This window comes from Uloborus diversus, chromosome 6 (assembly GCF_026930045.1).
Source record: "Uloborus diversus isolate 005 chromosome 6, Udiv.v.3.1, whole genome shotgun sequence".
NCBI classification, from domain to species: domain Eukaryota; kingdom Metazoa; phylum Arthropoda; class Arachnida; order Araneae; family Uloboridae; genus Uloborus; species Uloborus diversus.
This window is the reverse complement of record NC_072736.1, coordinates 14,425,528-14,443,531: the sequence shown is the minus strand read 5'-3', so window position 1 is coordinate 14,443,531 and position 18,004 is coordinate 14,425,528. Positions and strand designations below refer to the sequence as shown.

At 34.1% G+C, this 18,004-nt stretch overlaps 1 protein-coding gene across 1 annotated transcript in view; it reads right to left on the bottom strand.

Annotated features, from left to right (window-relative positions):
* Positions 1-273: 273 nt before the first annotated feature.
* Positions 274-18,004, bottom strand: part of LOC129224234 (protein bark beetle-like) — a 107,659-nt gene continuing 89,928 nt past the window's right edge. The window contains exons 13-17 of the mRNA XM_054858659.1: positions 16,679-16,839; positions 12,486-12,580; positions 8,672-8,879; positions 4,271-4,688; positions 274-743 (exon numbers count right to left, since the gene is read on the bottom strand). Of these exons, the coding sequence (XP_054714634.1) occupies positions 431-743; positions 4,271-4,688; positions 8,672-8,879; positions 12,486-12,580; positions 16,679-16,839 (1,195 nt within the window). The 3' untranslated portion in view covers positions 274-430. The remainder of the gene's footprint in view (positions 744-4,270; positions 4,689-8,671; positions 8,880-12,485; positions 12,581-16,678; positions 16,840-18,004) is intronic.

The window sequence follows — 18,004 nt, the reverse complement described above, 5'->3', positions numbered from 1 at the left end:
ATCAAGTTTTTAAGGGGAATTTTTATCAACAAATAAGAGATTTTTTTCCTTGCTTAGCATTTGCAAAAATATCAATGACATCATTGTACTCTAGATTCTGAGGAAAATTATTATTTATTTTGAATTAACATGATAAATAAAGGGGATTTTGGGCCCCCCTGAAATCTAAGAGGAGGGGCCTGTGCCCCGCATGCCCCTGCGGTAATCAGGCTCTGCCTGCGGTAACTCAGAGGACAACCCGTTGATCAACCACTGAATTAGAACGGCTCGAGATACAACCAGTGGCTCTATTAAAATACTTTCACACGCTGAGCCCGGGCTAACCGGTCGGCTTATCCAAACACGACCTTTGCGTGAAAGACGGATACAAGCTCGAATGTTATTTACAGCCTTTCCTAGGAACATAAGATTGACTTTGAGTAAATGCACTTCACATGGCGGTCTCTAGTGGGGGTTGCCTGCAACTGCTGCGAGTGCTCTCGTCGTTCGACTCCGAGGTGGAGGCGAGCGAGGGGCTGTGCTGATAGGGTCCCACGTAAGCCTGCCCCCCCTTCGTTTCTCGCTCCAAGGACCTCTTCATGTCCAGAGTGGAGCCAGTGGAGGAGCTCCAGTCGCGAGATATCTCGTGGGAGTTTCTCGAAGCGGAGCGCTCCACGAAGCACTGGTTCTCGTAAGTCAGGTCGAACGTCGGGTGGACCATTAGGTTGGCAGTTCTGTTTTCGTGCTGGGCATCGTGGGAGTATCTGCAAGAAAATAACAGCTGGTTTTGAAAAGTGTTTTCAAGTTTTTCCTTTGAAATCTATATATATATAAAAATGAATGTTTGTCTGTATGCAGGGGTAGAAGTGATCGACTTGTCACATATAGGACATTTTCCACAAAAAATATAGGACAAATATAGGACACATTATATGAATAGTTTCGCTATGAAAAAAGAAATAATACTTACATATTATTTATTTATTCTTATCAATGATTTTGTTTAAAAAAAAACCTTCAAACAAAATTATAACTTACACCTAAAATGACTTTCCTGTAGTTGAAAGAATAATTTTTGAAAAAAGTGTACTTTGTAGACAAAAAAAAAGAAAAAAAAAGAACAAAGTGAAATTTATTGATAATTAACACAGCAACTCACAATTTTTGCAGGGATAGAAGTGTCACAAACATAGCTTCTATAAATAAATAAAAACCGTCTTTGTGTTGAGAACTAACAGGAAATAACCAATGCTTTGTAGCACAAACATACAGATATTTTGTTCCATAAAATTCCACAAAAAGAAAAGATTGCAAAAAGACTATTATAACATTCCGATCAGAAAATGCACTGAACACAAAAATATACCCGCGAAAACAAAAACCAAAAAAAACCACAAAAACAAAACCAAAAAAAAACCACGCTGGAAAACAAAACAAACTGCTGTTGCCAAACGCAAAATTCTAAAACCAACTTCAGAATTCGTTCTCGAAACTCCACCCACTACAGTGACGTCATATTGCTGTGACCAATGAGAGAAGATTCCTGTTGCAGGATTTAGTGAGTTGTGTTTTTTAATTTGAAATTCGTTTACACACGTACTTTCGACGAAAAATCCGAAGTCAGATAATTTGTTTACTGTTGTTTTAAAGAAATAAATTGGATAAAAAACAGGAATATAGGAAATATAGGACATTTTCCAAAAATATAGGAAATATAGGACGATTTTCATACTTTTTTTGAAAATATAGGAAATATAGGATATATAGGACCACTTCGACCCCTGCTGTATGTCATCCATGAACTCAAAAACTACCAGGCAGATTTGGCTGAAACTTTCACCGTTTGTTATTTTTGGTACTGGGAATGTTTATAGACCAGTTCGAAAAAAATCCGATCGATAGTTCCTTTTTTATTCCAATTTAAGTCACAATCCATTGGATAAATACGAATAAAATTATCGGCTGCAGAAATTAATTGATCTCATTGATAAGAAGTTAGCATTTTTCTTGAGTTTGAACAAATAAATTCTTTCTTTATTGTTTTACGGCTTTTCATGCAACGGGGGGATTTAAAACTTTTTCTATTTGATATTTTTTAGCGATGGATTGATCTTGCAAACGGCGTGAGTACAAAATTTGAGTATAGTCACGGCTTCACTCGATACCTGGACCGGTTATTACGAAAATTGCTATATATATGTATTTTTCCACGGAGAAGGTGCATAATATGCTCATTGAAGCCACTCGCCACCAGGTGGCACTGCAGAGTAGCAACTTCTGCCCCGTTCAACCGATTGTCATGAAAATCAGTATAATGATGTATTTTTTTGTTGGCGTAGCAACGCGCGTCGGGTACAGCTAGTATATTATAAAAATATTTTCAGTAAAAAGAGTAGATATGATGTTTTATTTTTTACCAGAAAAATTTGCCAGATTTTTCCAGGTGGGAAGACTCTGATAGATGCATGCAAATGCGGTCACCAGATGTACCATGGTACTTTTCATTAGCTTAACAGTTAGAATATTTGATATTTTGTATTTAAAATAAATAAGTCAAATGTATGGTAAAATAGATTTTATCCCAATTTTCCAGCACAAAGGTACTTATTCAATTAAAATCAAATATTTTATTTAAAAAAATTTTTTTTTTCAACCATTCAAAGTTGTAATCTAAAATACTAGGAATGAAAATTTGCTCGACTTTTCTTGAGGCGTATTTCTGATTTTCAATGCATTAAATAAGCTTGTAAAGGTGTTAAAAATAATAGTGAACATTTAATTTATAGCTGGTTATTCAGTACAAATATAGAAGCATTTTTATGAGTTGACAATTTGTTTTCTGCAAAAAAAAAAAAAAAAAAAAAAACAGAGTTAATTAATTATAGAACTTGAAACTCAAGACTTATTGTCATCACCCACATCAAATAATTGATAAAAGATTTCTATTAAACATTCCACACTTTTTCAAATATCTGGTCGCTCATTGATGTTTAATCACCAATTTCCTTCTCAAATAAAAATAAAAAAAATATTAGAGTACATTCAGGGCCTGATTACTGACTAGGCTTTGGCCTAGCACATCTGCTATTAAGGAATGCCTGAATGGTCAATCAGTCAGTGGCTAAAATTGTGAAGTTAGAATGCAAGAGACCCCAAAAAATGTTTTGGCATTTGGTTCCCTGATATCTTAATCGGGCCCCTGGTTACATTGGATTCATAAGTGTCCCTCCCTAAAGCAGAATACTTTACGATGTTCTGCAACGTAAAATCATTTGACCTAAATTGTTCTGCAAGTATTTCAAGTATTGTACGCGAAAAAACGTGACATTTTCCACAAATTGGGTGGCAAAAATCAAAATCTTTTCATATAGGAGTTGTTTTTTTTTTTTTAAACTGGACTGTTGTTATTTATTTCTGTGGAAATGAAATATTTTCGGAAACATCACAGCTTTCAACCAAATGACTAATTAAAGAGCACAGAATTTGGAAAATTAGTTGATCATGAAAACTATAAAATCAAAAAAACTTTAACAAGGTGTCAAACCTAAACCGATTGAGATTTTACAAAAATAGTTTATGTGCTTTCCAAAATGCATAGAAAGAGCAAAGATACAAAATTTTTATAAAAATTCGAACCTAGGTGTCAAACCACATTTTTTTTGTTTAATTTTACATGGCATGAAGGAGCAATTAAAATAATGTTACAAAATAAAGAAATTACTGAAATAATAAATAGAATGAGTCGAGGTTGGGTTACATATAATGAAACACTTCAAAACAATTGAAATATTTTTTGGATGCAAAAGGATTGAAATCTCAAACAAGACACGCAATTTCCGGCGGTGGACGTGTTTCAATGTTGGCATGTTTCCAAAACATAAGTGTATGGCGGAAATTGTAATGATGAAGATCGATCGGGAAAGTCCCCAAAGGATTAATCAAATTCAACATAGCGATTTTTCCGCCAAATTATCGTAATTTGAGATAATTTTAGATTTTCTTTTAATTTTAAGAAGTTCAGTTTCTATAGATTCTCTGCACCGCAATAATTGCAGATTTTCGGTACCGCGGTTTCTGCAGATTTTCAATGAAATTTGCAAAATTTCTGCAGAAAATTTGTCAATTTTCCTTTCACATTTGAACAGAATCGTTCTGCTGCTCAGGCATATGTTCTGCGACGTACGTCGCAAATTTAGTAGTATTCTGCTTTGGGGGTGTCCCTCAATCCCTCTACTTTTCATAGACTTTATCTCTTACTAGACCTGGAATGAACAAACAAAAGTAGCCATACCCTCCAACAAAGGCAGAGAAATCTCCATTGGGGACCCTCGCAGAGCTGGCATCTCCCACAGTATTCTCATAACTCTCATCCATCGAGCAGCTGAACCTGGAAGCAGTCTTCTCGACAGAGTCCAAGCTTCCGTTCATTTTGAGCTGGGGCGTTTTGGGTGCCGATTCGGTCTCGAAGGCCCTCTCGAGTCGCCTCTTGTACCCCAACTCCGAGAAGCCGGTCAAGGACCGGTTTGACCTTATGGACGCCCTGATGGAGTTTCGTCTCTCTAGCTTCTCTCGATATCGCTGCCTCGATTTGCAGAGCCAGAATCCTACGCAAAGGACTGCAAAAAGAACTGCAAGGCCGGTGATGCTGATAAAAGCCAGCGTGAGGGGTTCCAAAAACCATAAACTGGTGGATACCGTGATCTCTGGGTCTAAAAAAAAGTTTAAAAATTATATATCATACCTGCCAACCTCCGAGAAAAAAAATCCGGAAGATTTTTTTATTTTTATCCACAAGATTTTAACGCAAAATAAAATCAAACAGGACCCCTATCCTCTTTACATTTAACAATATATTAGTTATGAATTTTATATCAATTGAACCTTCTTTCGTTTAGTAAATATTACTTTTATTGCTTTCTGTAAAAGTTTGGAAATAACATTTGGTACTCATTTTAAAAAAAGAACGAAACAAAAGCAGCTCGAACTGAGAGAACGAGAAGATAATCGGCGCCGAAATTGTGCCCCTAGTTGCCAGGCGCGACGCTTGCTTTGATTGGATCCCGATGAAGTCATGCGCTGTATCACTCCGTGACGTCATAATCATGCCTCACTTCTTCTGCCATTCTCCTACGGCAACCTTTCCTTGGCTACTTGGCCTAAAACGCGGTGCCGCATTCCACAAAAGAATCGTTAGCTCCAAAATTGGGGAGATACAATTTTTTTCCTACAAAACGTGAAAAATCCGTAAGATTTTGCTCATAACCGGAAAAACGGAAAAGGACATAAAAATCCGTAAAACTTCCGGGAAATCTGGAAGGCTTGGCAGGTATGATATATTGAACTAAACTCAGGGGTGATTGTGAGTTCATCAAAAAATACCTGAAAGTTTCAAAGCGAGAACGGAGGGGAAGGGAGGGTAATCTTTGGCCCCTATTACCTAAGTGCACTTTCGCCATAGTATTAAATAGTTCTGTGTTAAAATATTGTGTGTACATTTGATTAAATTTTTAATGGGCTACAAAGTTACTTTTGGGGTGGTGTTGTACAAATTATCATGATATTTGTCCATCTTAAGGGATAGGTATCCATCTTAAGGCTCTTGCAGGTATATTTGATGAGTATTATATAATATAAAAAAATTGCGGAGGTAGGGAGATAAAAGCATTAAAAAAACATAATTCCGGTATTTTCGGACATAAAAATACCGGAAATACGTCCGAAAATACCGGAAATTCGGTAAAATACCGGAACACAATCACCCGTAACTGTAATATGCGTAACAGGGGCACAACCAGAAAATATTTTTAGGGGGGGGGGGCACAATTTTTTTTTTCACAACACTCTATCAGCGTTCTCTCTCTATTTACATCAATATATATTTATTATTATTATTAATATTATTTAGTAAAATTCCTTAAAATTGTATAAGTTATGCAATTTATTCAAAAATTGTTGCAAAAACATTAATTGTTCATATGCCACAATTGAAATAACGCTAAGAATAAACTTTAAAGTACTTGAAACAACAGTATGGTGGTAAGATGCTCAAATTTATAAATGGAAATCAATACTTGTTATTACTTTGTTTACTATACTAATGAAATAAATCAAAATGCATACGAATTTTTATCGCCAAAAGCTCTAAACTATTCATATTTTTAAGATCATTCAAGGAAAGAAAAAAACAAGGAACATGTTAAAATGGCATGAAATCACTTAAAAATACAACAAAATAGTCAATAAAATCATTTACACTTGATGAGTCCCAAATATCCACATTGCATATGTATACTTATAAAATTGTCGTATTGTCTACAATCCCTGCTTACTTCGGAACCACTTCGTTTTCTCAAAGGGCGTTCATTTTCGTTCGAATAAAAAAAAAAGTATTTTTGAAAATTGTTCAAATCAGCATTCTGGGGGGGGGGGGCCTGTGGGCCCACCCCCTGTTTGCACCCCTGATGCATAACTTATTAACTTTTCATTACAAGCCCGGGGACCCAGGTTCTAAATTGAGTGGCCAGTCGGTGGATTTTTGAGATGCAGAAAATCTTCAGCGCCCATCTCGTATGATTATGCGGCATGTAAAAGATCCCTTGGGTATTCGTTTGGCTTAGAATATCCCTCGGCTAAATTAAATTCCTAGTGCAATTTCGCATCAAATGAGAGCCCAGGTGCCTCCATCTGGTGCAAACTGGGCATCAAAAACACAACTGTGCCTTAATGGTGACTTACGAAAGACTGATGCATTGAGGGAAACTAGGTCTAGTTATGGCACAGATGCCTCGAGGTGGGTCTCTTATACAGCCCCATTGGAGAAAAAAAATTCTGAGTGAAAAATCACTTAAAATAATAAACAGGGATAGAAATTTTTAAAAATGCGAGGCTTGTGCAATGGACCAGAAAATGCAAAAATTCACTGGTTTGTACAAATTTTAGTGGTCTAGTCTCGCCTTCTGGTTTAAAATAATAATAAGTTAATACGAAAACAAAAAGTTCCATGACAATGCAGAGTTAATGAGCTGTTTTCAATAGGCAAAAACAAGTTATACAAACAATATGTTAATGCTGTAGAAATTTCTTATTTTTTCTTGCGAAGAATACATATAGGATCGTTCCACACAATACGCACTTTATTTTTAACTATTCAATCAAACACTTTATCATTTATATTTCAGCTGCTGCAGTGGTGTCAGACTGACAGTCCAAGTATGCCATGACATTTGTTACATTGCTACATTTTATTGTGTGATCTATGCAGAAGTTGAACACTTAATCAAAATAAAAAGCAAATGTTTGCCGCACTTTATCATAATTTAAAATTATTATTTATGTAAACATAATGCTTTTTTAAAACTACAAATTCCATCCGGATAAACTGGAGATCTGAATGAACGGGGATCTATAGCATTTTGGGATCTATTCCATTGCATAAATAAACTTCATTTTATGCATTTATTTTTTAGAATTATACAATAAAAATATCATTTTATTTCAGTAGTATATATGTCATACAAGGCAAACAACATTTTTCCCCTGAACAATTTTGCCAGCTGTGTTTAAGACTGTTGCAGAAAATTTGTTAAAAAATATTTTAAATTAATTTTAACAGCAACAACAAAAAAGCCATTCAACTTTTGACATGTACAAACAGGTACATTTTAAATCAAACTTAAGGTTCATTTTTTTTGAACCAACTACAGTAAACACCCGATCATCCGCGGAATAGGGTGGCACGGTAACCACGAATAGGCAAAAATTGCGGATAATCTGAATAATAAATAAAAAACGATACCACTGTATACAAAGCTAAAAATATGAATAACAATCATACATACATTTAAATTATAGCTAAAAACATTGCTACATTGTATCCACTAACATTGAATATTTGAAATATACGAAGCTGAAAACGAACAATAACACAATCATAAGTTTAAACGAGCTGATGTGTGCATCACATGACTTCCTTTTACTCCAATTTAATGTCATTTCCCCATTACTGGCAATTTTAATGTGATTCAATAGTTTACTCTCTAAATATCACCAACAGTGGCCAAATTAAAACCAGATTTTAAAAAAATCGCCAAATTAGTCACCTAGTTGATGACAAAACTTGGCGATCAAAATACTGGCAATATATCGCCAAGTGTCCGCCAAATTATAACACCACTTGTGTTTACATCGAAATTAACAATGATTTCCCCCTCAAAAAGGAGTAAAAGACCCTTTAGAAACACCCGAATGCAACCAAAAGGTGAGGTGCACAACTAGACCCTACTAGGAGTCTAAGTACCAAATTTCAACTTTCTAGGACTTACCGTTCTTGAGTTATGCGACATACATGCACACATACAGACGTCACGAGAAAACTCGTTGTAATTAACTAGGGGAATGTCAAAATAGATATTTCGCGTTCTTAGGCACTTATCCATGTGTGGTATGGTTCAAAAAAAACCTCAACATTCATTCGGGGGTGAGCAAAATGGAAATTAAGGCTGAAAATTGAGTGAAATTTTTTTTGCGAATACAATACTTCCTTTTTTGTAAAAGGAAGTAAAAACATTTAATGGCCATTAAAAACTCTGAAAAGACCCATGGATAATCCAAACCGCAGGTAATCCGACCCCCGATAATCGGGAGTTTACTGCATAAGCTTAAATATTACATATAGCATAGAAACATATCTTACCTCGTTCACACAAAAATGGGAAATACTCCGTACACGAACGGCGGACAACTTTCCTGTTCACCAAAACTGCACACTCGCGAGGGGGAATGTCCAGAGATTGAATCCAAAATCTGTCTGAATAGTGCTGGTAGTAGTATTGCCGTTCCTTCACGAATTCCATCAGTTCGTCATGTTTAGTTTTCACGTACGGCATAGAAGCATTGTCGAGCTGTGAAGTGGGAGAATTAGATGCAATTAAGATTCAGACAGAAACAGTGGTGAAAATTATTGTATGTCAAATTTTAAAGCAATAGTTTCCCTTTTGAATTTTGTTAGTAATTTTACCCCTTACCAATTAGGATAACCGCACCAGTAACAGACATGCTTAAGACATCGCTCTCAGGTCAACTCCATTTTTAGAGTCTTTTAATGTATTTAGACTTTTTAAACTATTTTTCTCTCCTGCAACTACATCTCATCTAACGTTTGGCTGCTTCTGGATCCTCTGAATGAGTTAATTCTATTTTTATTTGCTCAATCTTGAAAAAAAGGTCCAACCTCCAGTAACAGACACCGACAATTCTGATGATACCCAGTATCAGATAGGTTGAGGAAAGGATGAGTACTGTATTTTCCTCTATATAATCCGCGGATTATCTGTTTAAAAAGTGTAAAATTGATGAGGTGCGGATGATCTGTGCATTTTTTTTTTTTTAACGCCAATACATTGAACCTCAATATTTCCAGCAGGATTCGCCATTAGAGATCTTGAACTCTGCCTGTATGTTGGTATTTTAACATATGTAGAAATGTTCTTAGCGATCGATTGTTAACCCTGCCTGTATGTTGGTTATATTGCTTGAATGTTCTTCTTACGCGATTCAGGCTACGTAAAATAAACAACATACAGTAAAAAAAGTCTTCTGCACAAGATTAGACCCTTTGCTCCTTTCTTGACTCTTTGACTTTGTCTTCAAGTAATTAGCGTACCATATAGTCAATTTCGAGAAGAAATCTGTATTTTTTAGATTATTTTGTTTTTTAATATTGAATATACCTCAAGAGTTATTACTTCTTCACGTTTTTAGTTTAGTTGCTAAAATTGTACAGTACATCCAAACTTCATTTTTTTGCATCGTATTATCCACGGATTATACGAAGTTTTTTTTCTTCTTCAGGCCAATTTTAGGACCTGCGGATTATTTGCCGCTGCCGATAATATACAGGAGTATATGGTAATGGACCAAATTCCCCTTTTCTCTTCAAAATGTGCAAAAAGTCTTTATTTTTAGATCTAAAACCTCATTAAAGTCAAATGAACATGAAACACCGGCAGACCTTGTGGTGGCTGTTCATTACCTTCCACCAGAGCCTTGTAAATACCAACTGGCTCATAAAATTCAAATAGCACTAGATGGTTGCACCGTATTCATGTGCCACAGCAACATCAGTTTTACCCGCCTAAAATTCTCATGATTTAAATCCAAACTTACGACTGTCTACTACTCTGGTGCATTACCGTATATTGTTATCTTTAACAAGGGCATGTTAAAATTGTTTCTTTCCAACAAGGATTTCTTGTGGGTTAAAAATCTAGTCATTAGAGAGCCTGGGTCAGAAGCAGGCTGGGGCTAGAGAGCACAAAATAGATTTTGAGTTCAGGCTCGTGGTAAGATAGTCAATCGTCAATCTCATACAAATTACTAAGTACAGTCGAACTTCCATATATCGAACTTCCACATGTCGAAATTTTCTATGTATCGAAATCCCAGCAAATTTATATATTTATTACATAGAAAATGTGTTTTTATATATCGAAAAAATCTCTATATCTCGAATTTTTTTTCGAGACATTCGTAGATTTTTTTTTTCCACTTTAGACTTTGTCTCATGAAAAATGAAGGTTAGAGGAGAAAATTATGTTCACTAAAGGTGCTACGAAACTCATAAGGAATCTGGGGTTGAGGGGGGTGTAGAAAGGTCGTTGTTTCGTTCTGGAGTTCTTAAATTCTCTCAAGTTTATATCAAATCTTTGTTGTAACCAGTAACATTGTAAAATCAGTTTCAAGTTCTCCCTTTTGTCTGTTGATTCCTCGTCTTTTTAGCTTCAGTAAAAATCATTCAAGTTAGGTAAAATGATTTTTTACTTTTCTCTGGATTACATCGTCAAAACGAAAATCCCCCTTATGTTGCGCATCAAGTTGAATTGCCGAAGAATGAAGATGTATGAAGGTACAAAAATGTAATTTCTGTTACTTTTTCAATGATTAACTTTTATTTAATTCCATGCTTGTATAAATTAGAAATTGGGTTTTGTACATGACAATTAGCTTTAATCTTAATGTTTTTGGAGATTTTTAGGATAAAAAAAGATTGTTTCTGTATATCGAAATTTCTATACATCTAATTTTTTTCCGGCAATTTGCTACTTCGATGTACGGAGGTCCGACTGTAAATGGACATAATATGCATGAAAAAAAGGGCATTATAATCGATTGGCACTTGAAGAAAGTGATAATAGTTTCTTTGAAGATTAGATTGCTATTGTTGGAGGATGGTTAGAGGAAATAAGTCTATCACTTAATCTCCCACTCATTGCGCCCAGATTTTACTAAATCAAGTCATTTGTTGGAAGTCAGTATGGATTATTAGGGTCAAAAAATGTTTTGGTCAACAATTAGAAAAAGTACTATTTTGCCAGGATTCGAAAATATCCACTAGTTTGATATGTATCGGATATTTTGATGTATATCCGATATTTTCAATCAACACAAACTAAAGTCTTCAAAATAGTAAATGCATCCTCAAATTACTCTTTATTTTCTATATTATCATTACAATATGTAGACTTAAAATTAAGGTTTCTTTCCTTACTTATATCTAATATTTCATTTTACATTTTTATCAATTTTTAGTAAAATTAATTTAGCATTAGCTGTTTTACTCATTTTCTTTTTTACACAGTTGTATGATTCAAAAATAAAAAAATATGCATTAGTTGGTGCACAGTTTTAAGACATTTTCTTTTTTTTCTGACCAATGTTTGGTATTTAATTAGGCACTTTTAATATGAATTAATTGTTACATTGCTAATATATTTATGAACATAAAAAAAATAAAAAGAAAAAATAATATATTTATGAACATAATTATATTAATCATGTATTAATACATCATAAAAATATAATACATAACTTTTTGGTTATTTTTAATAACAAATAAACAAAATTACTATGATTAATAATTTTTATATTGAAAATAGGATAGTTGAAAAAATAAATATCGAAAATATCAAAGTATCATGATATTTTCAAAGTAAATATCGGATATATATTGTGATATATATCAACTGATATATATTATCGGCAAACTCTGTGTTTTACAGAACTTTTTTTTTTCCTTCTTTCTGATGATCAATTTCTATTTTATGAAGACAGTATGATTGCACCACTAAAATTTTTCGCAGCAATACATTATGCAGCCAAATGATGTAAACTATGAGTCACCATTATACATATTTCTATTTTAAAAAAAAGGAAGAAATGGAGCATGAATGTCACCCTATTTTGAGGTAAAATATTATTTGTAAAGAACATGTACGTAGTTATGTTAGTTGAACTTATCTCAAATTTCAGGGCTGAGAAAATTTTGAGAGAGAGGTTTCAATACAGTCATTAAAAAATGGCAATTGAAACATTCGTCAAAGACTTAACTAATTAAAAAAGTAACTAATTAATATATATATATATATATGAGTAAAAAGAATAATGAAAAAAAACAATATCTTATGCATTGAAATCTAATTTTAAGCTAATAACTGTTATTTAAAACTTACTTCACAAAACCGTTTTGCTTCAGCATAAGTCATTACTCCACCAACATAGAGGAAACAAGTGTCCCCAATTTTCTTCCAACCACCAGCACATTTACCTAAAATCACATTTTTCAACTTTTTATTCTTCATTAAACATGTCAAAAAAAAGTGTTGGCTCATATATCTAAAACAAATGCCACATAATCCGGAATAACATTTGCATCGTAATTATCAGGCAACAATTTTGAGGAGGGGAAGAAAAAAAAAGAGAGGGCAAGTTTTAAAAAATCATTCAATTTCTGATTGATTGATACAAAAATGATCGTAAAATACAGTGAAGCACCATTTATAGGTACATTTCTGAAGGAGCTGTATGGAAAAAGCGTATAAATGAAAAGAACATATAATAGGTATATTCAGTAAATAACCGCCCATTAGCCAGGGCTAAAGCAGAAATACATGAAACACACCGCCAGCTCAGTCATTTCCAGCCGAGGACCATTGTTTCGGTGACTCGTCTGGTTTGCGCTAATTCTGTATTAGCTACCAGTTTGTTTGGCACTCTTGGCTTCCTTAAGAGGTTTTCCATCTCCAGCTCAGTCACTCCTATGCCGGGCTGATGAGTGCTGATAAGCACGAAACTGCAGTCCTCGGCTGGAATTGACTGAGCTGGCGGTGTATTCATGTATATAATAGGTATATATTAATATGTATTAAACTCTGCAGGGACCAAATTAAAAATGTATAATTGATTAAAACATATAAATGGTGCTTCACTGTAGTTCAAAAAGAAAAAAAATTAGTTTGATACAGTGAATCCCAAATCACCAACATCTGAAGCACAACCAACATTACTGTCGTTGTTGCCCTTTTTTCATTTCTGTTTATCATACAGAAAACCATGCTGTTTATACCTATTTATCATACCATGATAAACAGGCATTAAGATACCAATAAAAAATGAAATATGCCATTAATTAGAGGTAAAATTCAGGAAAATAAGTCACTGGTCCAATGAACTAGTAACTATGAAATTTCAATAGTCAGCAGATACTTTTAGCAGTCCATTCTTGTGTCCTGGTATTAACAAATGAAAAAGACAAATTATCTTCTTTACTAATAATAAAGCTGAAAGTCTCTCTGTCCGGAGGATGTCTAGATGTCTGGATGTCTGTAGGATGTCTGTAGGATGTCTGTGACGCGCATAGCGCCTAGACCGCTCGACCGATTTTCATGAAATTTGGCACAAAGTTAGTATGTAGCATGGGGGTGTGCACCTCGAAGCGATTTTTCCAAAATTCGATGTGGTTCTTTTTCTATTCGAATTTTAAGAAAAAAATATCATAAGAGGGACGAGTAAATTAAGAAATTATCATAACGTGGAACCGTAACATGGGCACAAGCCAATTGGCGAGATACGAAATTATAACGTGGAACCGTAACGTGGGCATAAGCCAATTGGCGAGAAAATTCACTACACATCATTTGTAAATATACAGGCGAACCAAAAGACCTTTTAATTTGCTATTACGGGCGAAGCCGTGCGGGTACCACTAGTGTAAAATAAAAAATAAAAAAAATTAACAGGACCAATGGATTCAATCAGCAGTTTTCAATAGACATCGCTGAGGGACTGGGAAAGAGAAGAGGACAACAGGCATTTTTTTTCCAACAATACTGCTAAGGGAATTAAGCCAACAGCTTATCTTTGTTGTTATTTTAGGAGGAACACAATGCGGCGGCAAAAGCAAGGTTATAATACTATAGAAATTTCTTAATCTTTTCTTGCAAAGAGAACATTAATCATTGTAAATCAAGTTGCAGACTTTGTCTTCAGTTTCAAACGAGCTGATGTGTGCATCACATGACTTCCTTTTACTCCAATTTAATGTCATTTTCCCCATTACTGGCAATTTTAATTTGATTCAATAGTTTACCCTCTAAATATCACCAACAGTAGCCAAATTGAAACAGATTTAAAAAAAAAAAAACCCCAAGTTGGTGACAAAACTTGGCGGCCAAAAGACTGACAATATATTGCCAAGTGTCCGCCAAATTATAACACCAGTTGAGTTTACATTTAAATTAACAATGATTTCCCCCTAAAAAGGGGCAAAAGACCCCTTTAGAAACACCCAAATGCAACCAAAAGGGGAGGTGCACAACTAGACCCTACTGGGTGTCTATGTACCAAATTTCAACTTTTTAGGACATACCGTTCTTGAGTTATGCGACATACATACGCACGCACATACGTACATACATATGGACGTCAAGAGAAAAGTCGTCGTAATAAACTTGGGGAATGTCAAAATGGATACTTCGGGTGTCTGTATGTTCTTAGATACTTATCCATGTGTGATCGAGTCGAAAAAAAAAACTCAATATTCATTCGAGGGTGAGTAAAATGGAAATTAAGGTTGATTTTTGAGTGAAAATTTTTTCGCGAATACAATACTTCCTTTTTTGTAAAAGGAAGTAAAAATGATGACGCTAAGAATTTTTGAAAGAAAAAAAGGAATAAAACCTTGCTGTCCCCGTGGACCACTAAAATTGATATTCTGCAGGTTAGTTGGATGTTTTGGTTGTCCCAGACTAGTGGCCAATTGTTAATTTTGAGCCTTGCATTAACAATAAGGATTAAGTGACTTGATGAACATACAAGAGCAGTGAAAGCTGGGGATGTGGTGAAAATGGAGTAAACAGCATTGGGGTCAAAACAACAGAGAGTTTAATTTGTTAGAACAACAACATTAAATCCCCAAATGAGGTTAGCATTCAATTTGAATAACTATTTTTTAAAGAACTATGGGACTCTGCTCCATGCTCACTAACGCTCACCAACCCCCGAAGATTGCTTCGCAATCTTATTTGATTCGCAAAGATTTAACTCGTCAATTAAAAAGAAACAGATTAAAACTGCATTATAAGCTCCTTTTTGGAACAAAAAGCACCCTTCCCCGGGTTTCAAAATAATTTTTGCCAACTTGCAGAGCGATAAGGACTAAGGGGCTCCTGAGCATTGCATAACTGCAGTTTTGTACGTTTGAAAAGTCGCTTTCATATTCGTGGTCTCTAGTAATATATTTTGCTCTTTATCTCGGGGCTTGAATTGAGTTAAGCCCAAGATTTTCCGTTAAAATCGAAACCCTTAAAGTTTGTAAATAAGAAAGAAGAAACATGCAAATCAAAAAGACGTAGCTATGGCAATGCCAAATAAAACATGGAATAATTTTAATGAAGATGAAATTATACAAACTTTATTTTTAATGGCTTGTAACTTTTTTCCTTTGGAGAGAGAAACTCAGTTTTTCGACCATTGGTCGAGTTAGATCTGAAGTAAAAAAACCGCTATTTCCAGGGGTGTCAAAAAGAAAACTGTGGGACAATTCCTTTGCTTTTTACTTATAGATTTAATGAAGAAAGTAGTGCCTAAATATTAGCTAAGCCTAAAAAAGTTCGAGCTAAAAATCCAAATAACTCTCGCCGTATTTAATTTAGAGCATTGAAACAAATTGCGTAGAACGCGGAAAATTCTACCCTTTCCAACAATATATAATATAATATGTGCAAGTAATGTTTCATCCCTTTAATAGGCAATTTACGCGAAATTTGCGCTAAAAAATTAATTATAAAAGAACTAATTCAAATTAAAAAAAAAAAAAAAAACCCAGGTGCACACCCCCAGGGCTTAGAGTAATTTTGTACAAAATTTCAAGACTGTAGGGACTATGGGGTCTCCTGGACACACGTCCACCACAGACTTCCCTCCAGAATTTCTTTGAAACCCTACTTTTATTTACTATAAAGAGAAAACTGTGGGTTGCGTTCAGGATTATACAGTACTTTTCATTAATTTAATTGCTCACTGAGCAAAAGGGAAATTTACAAATAATAGCCAGACAATGATCAATACTTAAGCTGAAAAAGAACTATTAGAGTAAAATTATTCTTTTTGTAAGTTGCCTAAAACTTTTGGCACCTAAAATTTAAAAGTGAAGCTTCAATATGTCGAAGTTGCAAGGAATGTGAAAAAAAAATCGAGTTATCGAAAATCCATCTTATCAAATACAGAAGCATAACTTAGGATAATATAAAATAATACCACTGACTCATTAAATTTATAATACAAGCAAAAAAGATTACACAAATCCCTCAATGTGCTGTGCAGCTACGAAACGTGTAATTATAATTCTACAGAAACATAAACATACCACTTAGCACACTGCTGTTATCGTGCAAGTATGGATAATATTCTACTTCCAAAAGTTCTTCAAAGTCGCTATAATCTTTGATTCTCCCAGAAATCGCTGCCGTTCCGTTGAATCCCCACCAGTTCATCTTTGCATCAATGAAACTCTCTCTTGCATTATATCTGGCAGGGAAAAAACAGCAAATTAAAGTATAAATACATAGAATTCAATACTAATTTAATTAAAAAAATTGTCTAGCAGACCAAGGAAAAAAAACAGTGTGTTTTTACTAATTTTTCAAAACGTTTCTGAAGTACTAAGTACAGTTCAAGCTCAAAATAATTTTAAAAGTGGGAATAAAACAAATTGTTAAAATAAAGTATTAACTTAAAAGCATTTTGCTGATTTCTAAGAGATACTTTGAATAGGATTTTCAGCAAAGCAATAAGGAAACTCTTTCTTATGCACCCGTCTTACAATATAGAGATTGATTAAAAATTGTTTTTTACCGAATGTAACCAAAGATTCTGACAATGCAGTTAGATGTGTACTTCTTACTTCTAACATGACAATCACACCATGTGAGCGTTTTCACGCATAAGTTTTGCTTAGAAAATTCTAATTGTTAGTGTGGTTTGAATAATAAAATAGCTACATTTCATGATTTTTTAAATCTCTTTGAAAAAAACTATCCTTATTTTAAGATGAAAAGCTCCTTTGGCATATACGCTGCTTTCATGCCTCATGAAAGTTCATCGAATAACTTGCACCTCAAATACACTACAGCATTTATTTTGTGATTTGCTTCTATATTCATGTAATCAACATAACGTGAACATATTTATAAACAGTAATAGGGTAATTTCATGAAAAATTGTCCTGGCAATTTTTCCCACATGTAATATCGAAAAAAATCTCGTTTTTGATTCAAAAAATGCCAATTATTTTTAATTCTAGCAACAATTTTGAGTTGTAAACATTTTTTTATCCTTTTTTTTTTTTTTTCAAATTATATATATTTCAGCTTTTAAAGCAACATGAATTGCGACTTGTTAAAAAAATTAAGTGTAATAATTATTTTTCATACACACACAGAAACTATTCTTTTAAGAAGTAAAATCCACTTTCATAAAAAGGGGGGGGGGAAACGATTTTTAAAGATTACTAGCACAGTCTCTGAATGTAAAAGAGTAATCAAAACCCTTTGCTCAGACTGGAGGAGAGGAGAGTAGTGCTCATTTTTTCCTCTGACATAAATGGTTTAGAAGGCAAAATAAAGCATCCTTTGAAAAAAAAATGGATGCAAGACTAGACTTCATGCATCAACGAAAATAGCTTTTTCAATAT